This window comes from Diabrotica virgifera, chromosome 4 (assembly GCF_917563875.1).
Source record: "Diabrotica virgifera virgifera chromosome 4, PGI_DIABVI_V3a".
In the NCBI taxonomy this organism is placed as follows: Eukaryota; Metazoa; Arthropoda; class Insecta; order Coleoptera; family Chrysomelidae; genus Diabrotica; species Diabrotica virgifera.
In genome coordinates, this window is record NC_065446.1 from 129,739,934 (window position 1) to 129,755,933 (window position 16,000).

The window sequence follows — 16,000 nt, forward strand, 5'->3', positions numbered from 1 at the left end:
TTCTTCCTGTGGACCTTTTTCCTGCTATCTTCCCCTGCATAATTATTCTAAGCAGTTCATATCTTTCGCCTCTTGTAATGTGTCCCAAGTATTGCAGTTTTCGTTTTTTGATCGTAAATGTGACTTCCTTTTCTTTATTCATTCTTCTCAAGACCTCGACGTTTGTGACTCTCTCCGTCCATGATATTCTAAAGATTCTGCGATACATCCACAGTTCAAATGCCTCTAATTTTTTGGTGTCAATCTTTTTCAGCGTCCATGACTCCATTCCGTAGAACAGCACAGAAAGTATGTAACATCTCATCAGGCGAAGTTTCATTTCAATGCTCAAATCTCTTCCACAGAACACTCTCTTCATTTTAGTGAATATGGATCTGGCTTTTTCTATTCTTATTTTGATTTCAGCTGAGCTATCGTTTTTTTTTTTTTTTTTTTTTTTTATTTGTGACTTTAGCACTTAGCTATTTAGCCAGATACAACTTGATAATAATTAATACTAATACAAAAAAAAACTATTAAACCTAATACAAATTATTAAAAAGAAAAACATATTATTCTAATTTACTTAATACTAAATAAAAAAGTGTCTATCTATACCTACTATTGCAAACAGATCAAAATTGTCAAAAGAAAAAAAAAACCTCTTAAAAATTACTAAAAGACATTACTATAAATAGGGAAAAGGAGGGAAAATAAACAATTGGGTAAAAAAAAGGTTAACGAAATTGGCTAAAATTGATTACAGACATACATTTGTACTATGTATAAATTTGATTAGACAATCATATACTCTTTTGTCATTAGTAGCCAATAGGTTATTTATTTGGTACGGAGGAAATATTTGCAGCGTTTGCAAGCTGCTTAAAAGAGTTCCTGTATGCTGAATATATTTGGAACAGTTAAAAAAGATATGATTAAGATCTCCTTGTTCTTGACATGTTTCACATAAGTCTGAATTGTAAATTTTGATTTTAGCAAGATGAGTAGGATAACAAGCATGACCAAATCTCAATCTTATTAAGGTTGTTATATATTTACGGATGTTACTAAATTTCTTAAACCATCTCGAATTTGGAATTTGTGGTTGTATATAAATATATTGTGTTGTTGAGTGGTTACAAAAAGTTTGCCAATAAGTTTTCCAACGATCTATTTGATTTCTTTTAGAGATACAAAAAGTGTCAGGAATACAAATTCTCTCCTCTGGTACAATTTCAGCTGAAGAGGTTATTGCAGCTTTAGCTAAAGAATCAACATGCTCATTATATTTTATACCAACATGAGCTTTTACCCAAATAAAATTAGTAGATTTATTTTTATTTTTAAGCTTGACAAGCATGTTCTTAATTTGGTAAATGAAAGGATTAGAATTATAATTGGGTAATTTTGAATTTTTGAGAGATAATAAAACTGACAATGAATCGGATATTATTAACACTGAATTATTGTTTAAACTATCGAAATATATCAAGGATTCAAGAATTGCAATTGCTTCTGCACTAAAAATTGAGCAATTAGAAGGTAATTTGAACATTTTTTCTGTTGACTTAGATGGAATGTAGAAAGCACATCCGGTCCCTTCCGATGTTTTGGATGCATCTGTATAGATTACAGTTGCTTTGGGCCATTTGTCTATACAGGAATTCAAGATGCATGAATCTAATAATGAACTATTATAATATGTAGGTATACGTATATCAGGTTCATAAAAAAATGCGAAATAGTCGTTAGTATCAAGGTTGTTGATATTGTTGATATACTTATTGTTGCACATGGTTCTAAAGGCTGTACACAGGGTTGGTGTATTTTTATGAGTCCAGTAACTGTTTGTTAGATCATCTGTGTTTAGTGAGCTTATGCTAGAATATAATGAATTATTGATACATGCAATTTTCACAACAAATTTTTCACTCAGATAATCTCTTCTAAAATTCAAGGGAGGTTCTAAAGCTTCAACATGCAATGGTGCTATTGGAGTAGACTTCATTGCTCCCATACAGATACGTAGAACAGTACGTTGAAATACATCAATTTTATTTAAAATTTGTTTACTTGCTGATCCATAAAGTATACATCCATAGTCCAGAATAGATCTGATGTAAGATTTGTAAAATAGTAAAGCTGTTTCTACATCAGCTCCCCACCAAGTTTTAGAAATGGATTTTAAAAAGTTTAGACCTTTATTGCTTTTGTCAAGCATATACTCGATGTGTAATTTCCAAGTTAGCTTTTGATCTAGAAACATGCCTAGATACTTTATTGACTTGCAGAAATTTAAAGTTTGGCCATTTAATAAAATAGTATTTGTGTTAGGAATATTATGTTGTGAAAAAATACACACATTAGATTTACTAGTGGATAAATTAAAACCATTTTCACAAAACCATTTTGAGAAATATTCATGTAATTTTCTTAAGATTGTAAGGGAGGGTTCATATTTTGTCCTTTCTGTATATATGAGGAAGTCATCCGCATATTGGATTGTTTTGTAAGTAATACTTGGTGCATTAAGGCTATGAAAATCAGCCGTATACAAATTAAAAAGAAAAGGGCTTAAGACTGATCCCTGAGGTAATCCCCAACTATTATAACGTGGTCCAAGAAGTTCATTTTTATGGTTTCTAACGTATAACTCTATAACGTATAACTCTATCAGTGTAGAAATTAAGAATAGTTTGTGCTAGTTTTATGGGTATTTGAAACTGATTGATCATTTTGTCTTTTAATCTAGGTAAACACACACTGTCATAAGCGCCTTCTATATCTAGTGATAAAGTAGGCAAATAATTATTTCTAGAAAAATTACCCTGTATGTCCGCTACAAGTGTAGCTAAAGCATCTAAAGCTCCACATCCTCGTCTGTATCCAAATTGATTGTTTGGTAGTAACTTTTTAGTATGGACCCACCATTCTAGTCTGTTTTTTAACATACGTTCCAAAGTTTTAAATACACACGAAAAAAGAGAAATGGGTCGATAAGATTCGGCTGAATTTGGATCTTTTGTAGGCTTTAGAATCGGAATAACAATTATGTCTTTAAAAATATTTACGTCAGAATTGTCTTGAACTATACGATTAAAAAGGTCCAATAGAAAATGTTTTGCTACTTCTGGAAGGTTTAAAAGCATGGAGTATTTGATATGATCGTATCCTGGACTATTATCTTTACGATTATTTATAGCGAAAATTAGTTCATTGTAAGTAAAAGGTTTTAAGAGAAAATGATTTTTATCAGCTGGGGTTGATGCTATGGAGCTGGGAATTATTTGAGGGTTCGCAGTTGGGGGTGCAACTTTAATAAGAAAGTCATCCATCCATTTCTGATCTAAAGATTTTATGTTTGATAGCGGTTTTCTGTAAAGTTTTTTAGCTTGATTCCAAAGAGTTGTAGCGGATGTATTTTTATTGAGCGAAGAGACCCATTCAATCCAATGCTTTTTGGCTATACTTTTTAATGTTTTTTTGGTTCTAGCTGCAATCTCCTGATATTGAACATAATTTTCAAAATTACTTTTTTTCTTGTAATTTATTAGAGCCAATTTTCGTTGTTTGATAATATTGTCACAATCAATATTCCACCAAGGAGGTGGGTGCCTTTTACATTTATAAGGTTTATATTGGGGTATAGCTACTCCCGCAGCCGTATTTATATTATTTATGAAGAAGGAGTACTTATCAATTAGATTATCCGAGTGAAAATTGTTTGTATCGTGTAAATTTTGAATAGTAGAGGAATATAACGCCCAATTGGCTTTTTTAATATTCCATTTATTTTTAGGAGATATTTCATTTTCATTAATTGCAAAAAGAAGTTCTATAGATATGACATAGTGATTTGATCCTAGAGTGTCAGGAATGACATTCCAAGATGTCTTGTTAACCAATTCAGGTGAACAAAAAGTTACATCGACAGCCGAATCTTGTTGATCAGGACGTCTCAAAATTGTAGGTTCGCCATTATTTAAAATTGTTAAATTTAAATCATCTGCGACATTTATAAGTTGTGACCCTATGGTATCATTATTACGACAACCCCATATAGAGTGGTGTGCATTAAAGTCACCACCTATAATTAAAGGACCCTCAAATTGTTCAAAAATTTTAGTCCAATCGTCATATTTTGTTTGTATTTTTGGAGGTTTATAAACAGATAAAAAATTTAACAATAAAGTTCCATATTTAACTTGGATAGCACACACTAAAATATTTTCATTGTAATTTATATTGATTTTATGTTCAACAAAACGAAGAGATTTGTGTACCAAAATTGCCACACCAGCGTAGCCATCGTTTCTGTCATTGCGGACTATATTGTAACCACTAAAACTATATTTTTGATTTCTTTTGAACCAAGTTTCACTTATAATAGCAATGTCAATATTTTTATCATAAAGAAATTGTACCAGACTATTTTTGTTAGCTATAGCAGAACGTGCATTCCATTGCATTATATTTAAATTGCGTGTTTTGGGCATTTTATTGGTTTTTCAAAGTATCCTCCAATACCTGTTCTATGCTACTTGTAATTAATTTAATATCAATAGGTTGTCTATTGTTACTTGAAAGAATTTTATTTAAAAAATCCACGATAAAAATGGATAGGTTGCTAGCTATACTACTCTTCTTGGTTTCCAAACAAGCGTAGTTTGGTTTATTTGAATTTATCGGCAAAGGTTGTGAAGGTCCAAAGGAGAATGGAAATAATGGTTCATGGATAGGTGACTGGATAGTGGGAGAGTTTGATTTTCTCTTCTTTTTCATTGGAGGACTAAAGCTTACAGGATTGGGTTGGGAAAGGAAATTATTTTGATTGCAATTGGTATTTTTAGGAATTTGATTAGGTTGTGATAATGACATACGATGGTTGTTAGGAAGAACAGGAAAATTTTGGTCATAATTTGTTAGCGGTGAAAAAGAGTTGTGATTTACTAGACTGGATAAGGAGTTTTCAGAAATTTCTTTAGCTTCTTTAAAGGAGGTTTTTTGCTGTATCATTATATTTTTAATTTTTTTTTGATTATCGTAAGAGGGACACTTTTTTGAGATAGAAACATGATCTTTGCTTTTACAGTGTATACAAAAAGTTAAATTTTTATCACAATTATGTTTATCGTCTTTAATTTCTCCACAATTGATACACTTTTCTTCAGTACTGTTACACTGCTTAGATACATGCCCAAATTTAAAACATTTGAAGCATTGGGTCCCTCTTCCTACAAATTGTTCGACAGGAAAAAAGACTCTATTAAAAGCTACTCGATCAGGTAAAATATTCCCCTCAAAAGTAACAACAATAGTTTTTTTTGGTACAAATTCAACTGTTCTGTCTTCTTTTTGGACTTTTCTATTTAATCTGTAGATATTAGTGACGCGTGAGTGTGATTCTATATTTTCCATAAGATAGTTGATATCGTAACGAGTATCAACATCTCTTACTAACCCTTTAATTTCAAGTAAGTGATTTGGAATAAATGCTTTTAAATTTTCTGACTTTAGGAGGGGATGTTTAACTAAATTATTTGCTTCTAATAATGATTTTAATAAAACCTTAATCCGGTTTCGGCCTATACTCTTAATTTCCAAAATGTTATTAAGTTTAAATTTTTTAAAAAGGATATGGGCAACTGTCATTGCATGCAATTTTCCTACATTATTTTCAGTGCTTTCTATGTATACCCAAATATTTTGTACATTGTACTTATCTGAAAGAATATTGAAAGTTTTCGGTTCCAACTGCTTTGTTTTCTGGAGGTTACTATCACTTGGATTATTACTAGTAACACTTGAAATTAAAATACTGTTATCCATATCAGCATCTGTCGTCACAAAAGACGTCGGTTGTGTAGTTTTGTCCCCCATCGGGGACCGATATTTATTAGTTGTCAGAATACACTTGTCTTCTTAATTGACTTTTCACTAAAATTTTAAAGTTTACCTATATAAATAGGTATACAATTTTATTCACTGACAAAAACTGTTACTTTTTCAACTCGTATGAAAGTTTAAATAATACTTTTTGAGCTAAAAATGTTAATTTTTACTAAGAGTAGATTTTACTTCGTACTATCAGTTTGAAGTTTTGAGCTATCGTTGTCTTCATTCAAAAAAGTGCCTAAATATTTGTATTTGCTAACTCGATCGATAATTTCATTGTGTAACATTGTGTATTTCATAGATAATTTCAGTGGTATATCAAAGATATATTTTTTATGAAACACCCTACACCTGATGAAATTTTTGAATTGGCCTTAAAAAATATGCTAGTATATACCTAAGTACCTACAGGGTGTTTTGATTTATTTCAATTTTTAAAAAAAATGTATAGTTTTAGAAAAGAATAAATATTTACGAATCTAAGAATAGGTGACAAATTTTTTCTTGGATCTTCATAAAAGACTATTTAGCATATTTAAACATGATTAAAAATTAATTAAAAACAAAAACGTTCTCAAATTGAAAAAAAAATATGTATAGATTATAATTATTGATCTTCGTTAATTCTACACAGTTTTTGTACAGGTTCATTAATTTCTTCCACATTATCCATAATTTCTTGAAATAAATCAATTGCACCGAGCTTTGCAGAAAATTGCAAAGATGATACTGACGAAAAAAGATGCTACAACCTTTTGACAGTTATTATAGATGTCCAAAGTGAAGTTGAAGAAGATTTATTTCAAAAAATTAGGGATAATATTGAAGAAATTAATAAACCTGTACATAAACTGTGTACAATTAACGAAGATCAATAATTATAATCTACACATACATTTTTTTTTCAATTTGAGAATGTTTTTGTTTTAAATTAATTGTTAAATCTAAAAATGTACGATTAAGTAATTATAAATTTTGTTACAATAAACATCTGTTTAAATATGCTGAATAGTCTATTATGAAGATCCAAGAAAAAATTTGTCACCGATTCTTAGATTCGTAAGTATTTTTTTTTAACTTTACATTTTTCTAAAAATTGTAATAAATCAATACACCCTGTACTTAGGTATAGTCTAGATTATTTTTTAAGGGCAATTTAAAAATTTCATCAGGTGTAGGGTGTTCCATAAGAAAAAATATATTTTTGATATACAACTCTTTTTTGAAGCACCCTGTATAATTCACATTATTTTTAGATTGTAGTGTTAATGGCCCTGTATATTTCTATGAAGATTTTTTTTTAAATCAAGTCGTTTTCCGTACAAACACCGATGCGAATAAAATGAACCACCCTGTATATAAATAGATATATGTATTGTTATATAATTTTATGGGAAAAATTTAGAAAATTAATTTATGTCAGAGACCACGAGATCATAGATTTTCATCGCCCTGTATATGACCAAAAATTGTAAATAGTATAATTTAGTTAGTAAACAGTGTTTCGTGGAAAGTGAAAATCGTTAGTGATTTGTTAATGGTTCTCTGAACGGACTTATACATTTATGCGGTAGGATTAGAAAGTACATTTATTTTGCTTAGAAGTTAACAATAGAACGTTTACAAATGATTCTTAGAAGGAGAGACGATAAATACGATGGATGAGTTTTAGAATATAAGGTTTTTTGTTTAGCATGTAGAAAAACAAGAGTAATTTTAGTGTCTCCTGGAATTTGATAAAACGGAAAAGTTGTATACAAAAATAATCTGTTCTTGAGAAATGAAAGTATGTATGAAATGTGTAGAGAGGATGTTTGTAATTGGTGAGAGAGACGCATGGAGGGAGAAAAGAATGTTGAGTCTGAGTTTGATGAGGAAGAAAGTTTCACTGTGTAAAGAAGATCTGAAGAGACCTGTCCAGTTTTTGAAAAGTAGTAAGTTTGTGTAAAGTGGTGAAGTTGGTGGCCGTGATAAGCAGAATCGTGTTGAAACAAATCGTTGATCGAGTTGAGAAGTTCAATCTCCTCGTGTCCGAAGAGATTCCAGTTTTCTGTCTGGAACGACTGGAACGAGTAGCCGGGTTATATCAGTTTGCACAAGATATCGAGCAGAGAGAAAATTGAGGAGAGATTACGAGCGAGTGCTGTTGTTTATTTGTGAAACAGTTTGTACGAGAAGGACCGTCATAGCATCCAAGGAGAACGTGTGGGAGAATCCAGGACTACACAATCCATAAGAGGAAGGAAAGAAGAGAAAAAAAGGTTAGTCAAATTATTTGTAAAAAGGAGAGAGTGTTGTATACCACATACCATATTTTTGTTATTGAACAGTTCTACAGCATAACATAGTCTTTAATAAATTCAAAGAATAAATAAGTAATCTATTCAAAAGGAGAAAATTAAATTTTGTTTTTTTTTTTGTATAATACTAAGTACAGTCTACCGAATCATTTAAATAAAATTTTTGTAAAAAAAGGAGATAGCAGAATTAAAGATAAATGTATTAGATAAGAAATAGTAACAACAAAATCGATTTCAGCATTCATTTAAATCTTATATTTATGGTATTTTGGATAAATAAATAATATTTCTAGTTTTTATATGACATTGAGTGTATTTATTTTCCCTGTTTTGTCCTGGAAGAAGTAAACAACCAGAGATGCTAGAAGCCACAAACTAAAGGTAATAGATTAAAATAAATTAGTCCTGAGAATAAATCTTATCTGGAGAGTTTTATTTAACTTTGGTTTTTGTTTCCATAAGTAGTGATTAATATAATTGGTTAATTAATTGAAATTAGAATATGCTGATCAATCTCAGAACAGAGAGAAAAGGTACAGCATAAAAGTATTTATACTATAATTATATTGTAATATTTATTCACAAATTTATAATAATTTATGAAAATATTTTTCCGTGCTAGGTCTAGTTTGCATGGAGGAAGAGCTCTGAATTGGGTAGGGGTTTTTCAGTACTTTGTGAAAGACAGACCTGGATGGGGAAGTCCTTAACCCCAACACGGCGCGTCCCAATGGCTGATAGGGAACGTTCCTATAGATATACAGGACAGGTACGAATAAGGCTTCGCCAAATAAGTACCGGCGGATCAACTGAGGACATGACACAGGACAGCAGCTGTGTCATTAGTGTAACAGGTGCGGTGCCATAAAGTCGCAGGCGACAATCAAATAATGATTTAACCGGCTGAGATACTGCGAACCTAAACCTAAATAAAAACCGAATGTGCGCCGGTATAAGCAATCAACCGTTACCAGGAGGTACGTAAGGGCACTCTATTGTCCTGGGGTTGAGAAATCGGCCCCGAAGGCGGATGAGCTGAAAATTCAGTCAACGGCAGTGGAATCAGGAAAGCAACGGGAAACTACCTGATTATAACTTCCCTAGTAACTCATGATGACAGATGTTAATAATGTAAATATATTTACTAATCATGGGACTCAGAATCCAAGATTCGGCGTGGGAAACAGCAGGGTTTCCCCAGTCGTCAGCAAGCGAATTCCCTGTAATTCATCAAATTTGGTAATAGATAAGGAATGTTTAATAGCGACTTGGAATATTACAAGTATGTTTGAATCTGGAAAGATTCACAATACGATCAAGGAAATGCGAAGGTTAAATATAAATATCTTAGGTATAAGCGAGATGAGGTGGCCGGGTTCTGGCCATATGACGATAGATAATTATGAAATTTACTACTCTGGTGAAGAAGGTCCGCAACATAGAAATGGTGTGGCATTTATTTTAGAACAAAATGTCGCAAAATCAGTAAAAAATATCGTGCTATACTCAGATAGATTAATAATGTTACAAATAAAAACAAATCGTACAAACTTAAACATCATTCAGGTATATGCACCTACACAACAATATGACGATGAAGTTGTCGAAAGCTTTTATTCAGATCTAGACTATTTATGATCACTCACAGGAAGCCAGGATATAAACATTGTATTGGGGGATTTCAATGCCAAGGTTGGAAGAGGTAGTGAAGAAGATGTCGTTGGCAAGTTTGGTTTAGGAACGAGAAACGACCGTGGAGATAGAATGATTAGATTTTGTGTAGAAAAACAATTAGTAATATCCAACACTTTTTTTGACTTGCCTAAGCGACTACTTTACACCTGGAAATCTCCTATGGACACTTGTGGAAGGATAGTAAGAAATCAAATTGATTATATCTGTATATCAAAAAGATATAGAAATGCTATCTTGTCCTCCAAAACATATCCAGGAGCGGATGTACCCTCCAACCACAATTTACTAGCAGCTAAAGTATTACTTAAATTTAAAAAGATTAAAAAACCCAAAATATCTCCTAGGATCAGCAAAGATAAACTTTCAAATGCGGAAGTGAAAGAAATAGTAACCGATAAATTAGAAGATCAGTTTCAGAAATTGGGAAATAAAAATTCAGAAGAACAATTATGGGAGTCATGCAAAGAAACATTGGAAAAAGTCCAAGAAGACCATCTAATGGAAAATCAGCGTAGGAATAAGCAACAGTGGATGACAGAAGAGATATTGAATTTAATGGATGTAAGAAGAAAATATAAGAATGCTAATCTGACAGAATACAAAAAGCTAAACAGTATGATTCGAAGAAAAATAATATCAGCTAAATCAGAGTGGCATAAACAACAATGTAAAGAAATTGAGAACTACGAGCGTATCTATGACGCATTCAATATGCACAAAAAACTGAAAGAAGTTGCAGGACTGAATAAAAAATGTAATCCTCCACTAATCGAAGATAAAAACGGAAAAATTATAATCGATATCGAAGGTCAACTAATACGATGGACAGAATATATAAAGGAATTATTCGATGATGAAAGAAGCGAACTAGAAACGCTAAATGACATAAGCGGTCCTCCAATAACTAAGGAAGAAGTGCAATACGCTATAAAGAACGCAAAAAACGGCAAGGCGATCGGACCAGATGGGATTTACATAGAAACACTAAAGCTTTTAGGTGACGAGGGCATTAAGATACTTACGAAATTGTTCAACTTAAGAAAGCGGAAAAATTCCTAAAGATTGGCTTAAATCCTCATTTGTTGTACTACCAAAAAAACACAGGGCCACAAAATGCAGCGACTATCGCACCATCAGCCTAATGAGTCATGTATTGAAAACGTTTCTCAGAATAATTCATCAAAGAACATATAGAAAAATTGAGGAAAGAATCTCAAGTACTCAATTCGGTTTTCGCTGTGGCCTTGGAACGCGTGATGCACTATTCGCAACTCAAGTTTTAATTCAAAGATGCAGAGATGTAAATCATGACGTTTTCATGTGCGCGATTGATTTTGAAAAGGCCTTTGATAAAGTTCGCCATGAAAAAATGCTACATATTCTCAAAACTACCGGTCTGGACGGTAGGGACATTAGAATAATCGCAAATTTGTATTGGGGCCAGGCTGCATGTATTAGGGTTGCGAATCAGTGCTCCGAAGAAGTAAAAATCAAGCGCGGAGTTCGACAAGGCTGTATATTGTCACCAATGTTGTTTAATCTTTACGCTGAAACAATCTTAAATGAAGTGTTGGAAAACGCAAAAGAGGGAATACTCATTAATGGTATGCTTATGAACAATATCAGATACGCAGATGACACCTTGTTGCTGACTGGATCAATTGAACATCTTCACGCGTTATTGAACCGAATGGTGGCATTCTGCGCGATATATGGACTCAAACTCAACGCAAGAAAAACAAAGTTTATGGTTATTAGTAAACAGGCAGCCGTAATTAATAATAACTATAACGTAACAATCGGTAATGACTCAATTGAACGAGTAAGTAATCTTGTATATCTGGGTACTCAAATTAATGAAAGCTGGAACCCTAGTACAGAAATAAAAAGTAGAATTGCCAAAGCAAGAACAAGTCATGAAATTTAAGAAAATCCTGTGCAGTCATGATCTAAATTTGGAACTTCGCATAAGAATGGTCCGATGTTATATATTCCCAGTACTACTTTACGGGGTCGAAGCATGGACACTGACAGAATCGCTTTTAAAAACCTAGAAGCATTTGAAATATGGGTCTACCGCCGTATTCTGAAGATCAGTTGGGTAGAAAGAGTCACAAACGAAAGGGTTTTGCAACGTTTGAATAAAAGTTGCGAAGTAGTGAACACGGTTAAAAGGCGCAAATTGGAATACTTTGGTCATATAATGTGTCACCCAGAAAAATATGACATACTTCACCTTGTCATGCAAGGTAAAATAATGGGAAAAAGAAGTGTGGGCCGCCGTACAACTTCTTGGCTTAAAAACCTACGCCAATGGTTTGGGAAAACTAACACTGAACTATTTCGTGCGGCTGTAAATAAGACAATGATTGTTAATATGCTGGGCAACATGAGAGCCAACGATCGACAAGCGGTCTCGGCACCTTAAGAAGAAGAAGATGAAAATATTTATCAAAATATATTAGTGTTAATTTTGTAAATTAATGTTGAATAAAAAGATCCATTTTCCAGAATTTTCCGATTTTTCCGATAAATGAAAATTAGCTATGTGTTATTTTTTGTCGGGTTAACCCAATTAAAAAAAATGAAGGCTCTACGTTCTCTGGAAGCTGTGATATTGTAAAATTTTTCAAGCGCTCCAAATTGAACTTTCTATATCAAAATCTCGAAGCGCGAAACTTGACTCCGACGTTCTTTCCCATCACACGGTCCTAGCTCAGTCAGCGTGAGTAACTTCATTTTAAAGGGTTATTACTCCTTTTGAATACAAGATATTCCGTACTTATCAATTGCAATATAAAATATAGATATTTATTATCATTCTGTAAAAATTTCAACTCTTAATATTTATAAACAATAGGGATGCGATTTTTCAAAAAAAAAAAAGTATAACTTATCTATTATTGGTCATAGAAAGTTTTTTTTCTTTTTTAGAGTGTGTTTTTTACCAGCTTTTTGATGCAATCAATCAATTATAATTATTTATCAGAAAAATGACAAAGATATTCTAATTGTCTATAAGGAAAAACTCACCATTTTTTTATCGACTTGTTTAACAACATTTAACAATATTTAAAAAACAAATATATTGTTTTTTTTATCTTACTTAGTACTTTGAGTCTTTATGAACTCATTGCACTTTACCAAAAAGCTCTGAAAATACTCCTTGGGCAACAATGATTGTTTAAACATTCGATGTCTGGGATAAGCATTTAACATAACTAATGTTTATTTTTTAACCAGGAGGAGTACACTAAAAAGACAGATTCACACCCAAGAAAGTCACTAGAATAATAACCAAATACATCTTCTTTTTTGGTTGATCCAGTCGGCCATTAGCAGTAATCCATAAATATTATATTAAATTAATACGTCGCTAAAGACTTAAAAAAACAACTGCTTTTTATATAAAAGCAGACCAACAATCTAAAAATTAAAGGAATAACACAGAAAATACAAAAATCGCCGATATAACTTAATTAACCTATGAAATGTCACTAGTGTCAAAATTTGATAAATGTCATTAGTGTCAAAATTTTATATCAGTGGAGTAAACTTGCCTGCGGTTGGACCAATTACAAACAAGCAATACAGCGCGCTAAATTTGAATCATTCCTCTTGGTTAAAAAACAAACCATAGTAAACTAACAAACAGATCTCCTTGAAATTTTGTACACTAATAAAGGCACTTAATTACCTCATGATCAAGGTATGAGTTCCTTACGGCCTATTTGGTAAACTTTATTAACATTTAAAAAATAGTGCAAAAGCGTGGTTTTTTGCAATTATTTCGGTTAATACTTTATGAATTTTAACTTATAAAAATTCAAATTAATCGTTTTTTCATGATACACAACTTTTGTAATACAACTTTTGCTGTAAATATGATACTAAAAATGCTATAGGCAAAAAACAATATTTTCTGACTTTGGCCTTTGTTTATAAAAAAATGAGGTGGATTTACGAGTACCTCTGTATGTATTTTTAATGAACTATTTCCCCCCTACGATTTCCCCCTAGCACCTTCAAATACCTGTATTGATTTTTTTCCGTTTTTATTTTTCGACCCTGGACTAACTGCCTTTAATAAGTTTGCTAATGCTGAGAGAGCCAAAACCAGAAATGGTAGTAACAAAATAACAACACAGGCGCACTATGCAGATGTTAAGATATAGTCGGTGCTAAACTCAGACACAACTAGCTAGTGATTTTAGTCGGTAATTTTTTTGTTTTTAAATTACTAACTATTTAGTAATTATTAACTAATTAGTAATTATTTTGTTTGCCAATTTTACCAAATTGGCAAAATTACTTACTAAAATCACTAGCCAGTTGCGTCTGAGTTTAGCGAACCGACTATAACTAAATTATATGTTATTATTATTCCACAATGAAGTTAGCTGAAGGAACATGTTGGGAAAAAACAGATTTTCCATTTTTTTTAGGGTTAAGGCACTATTGATGTTGGGGTGCGATAAATCTCTACCTTTTTTCTGACTCATCCTCACTATCACTTATAGAGATTTCCACAGTTTCATAGTATTTATCTAGCAGCTGCAGCTCGGCTGTTAAACTAACATCAAGGGGTTTTTCTTCTTCTTTTTGGGAACTACTAATTGATAACTAGAAAGAAAATGGTGTTTTATAACCAGCTGTAGATGTATTTGAATAATGATACATGAATCATAATGAACATGATAAAACTATACTATAAGAGGAAAATTTGCATCATCAGTAGGAAAGTTACTTAAAATAGTACAATCATTCAACCTTAAAATGGATCCAAACCTCGCAGTTCTAATTGCATTCATCGAACTTTTTGAAACTTTGGAATTAAGTTCATTTTACCCTCATCTTCAAACCTGACTTGGTCGCAAAGCATGCTTTTTATTTTTAAGGGATGTGACTTCTTCGGAAGTGAAAGGGCGGGAGTATTCGGTGTCTGTAGATTGGAATTTTAAAGTTTTGAGCTCTCGTTTTACCTTAGTTGTATGTGGCTTGCCTTTCGGTGATCTAGATGTTGATACCAGATGTGAGGCAATAGTGTTTGGGTTAATTGTTCTTTTGTTTCTTGTTATAGGAGTTCCGCTTCCTAATTTTCTTAACAGTGTCCATGCTTGCCTGCTTGATGTTTGAAAATTAAGACTTTATACAGTTTCGGTCCATTTTTGTTGTCTCGCTGCATCTAGGCTATGGAGCAGTTCATCTGCTATTTCTGGATCACCACTTTCAAGGAAATTTTGGTATAGTTCTTCACTATTATGGGACCAACCGGGAATGTATTCTTTTCGATAGCCTCTTGGTATATGCTTTTTGGCCGTGCTTATTATGGCTCCAGCGAATCTTTTGTAATTTCTGCCGGTATGGGGTATCCATCCTAGAGTCTTGTCCAGTTCCGTAGAAAACCTACTCCACTTAGCTTTCTTCAGATTCCACCGTGGGCGAGGGATGGATGTGATTATAGATTTGGGTTCCTGCCTCTATGATTATTGGGCGGTGTTGACTGTGTGGAAAGTCGTCCATTACTTTTCATAAGCTATAATATCATGAGAGTTGCAATCTTTCTAGACCCTTTCGTTCAGAGAATTTTAATGTTAAAGGGCTAAAAAGACGCTCCATTTGCATTGAAATGAATACTTTAAACGCATATATCTCGCTTCGTTTGTAAGCTACCTACGTGAGTTATAAATAAAGCAAAATGTTCAGTAAAAAAAAGCTAAATTTTTGGCCAGAACACTTTTTTTCATAAATCCAATAGTTTTTGAGATATTTTGAAAAAATAACGTATTTGTTGAAAAATCGAAACAAAAAGAAATTTACTGAAAACAAGTTTTTCAAAATGTAATTAATTATTGTTCTAAATAATTCAAACTTTGGAACGTGTCGGAACATAAAGTTAATTTTACATGGGCTACGATTAATATTAATTTTGACGTACATTGCATACATTTTACTGTCATTTTTTCTTTTATAAATTCGAGGTATTTGACTAATTTTTCCATAACTTTCACCATAACTTGATTAATTTTTACGCTAGAAGCTTCTATCAAAGCTTATTTTGAAGGTATAAAAAAAGTACTTTAAAAATGTTTATTAAGAGGATCGGTACGTATTTTCGACTGCAATGCTAT

At 32.2% G+C, this 16,000-nt stretch overlaps 1 protein-coding gene across 2 annotated transcripts in view; it reads right to left on the bottom strand.

The window, feature by feature from the left end:
- LOC114335879 (WASH complex subunit 2C) overlaps positions 1-16,000 on the bottom strand; it is a 136,242-nt gene that overhangs the window by 107,416 nt on the left and 12,826 nt on the right. For both annotated transcript variants that reach the window (XM_028286169.2, XM_028286168.2), the window contains exon 3: positions 14,356-14,492. In XM_028286169.2, coding sequence (XP_028141970.2) covers positions 14,356-14,492 — 137 coding nt within the window. The remainder of the gene's footprint in view (positions 1-14,355; positions 14,493-16,000) is intronic.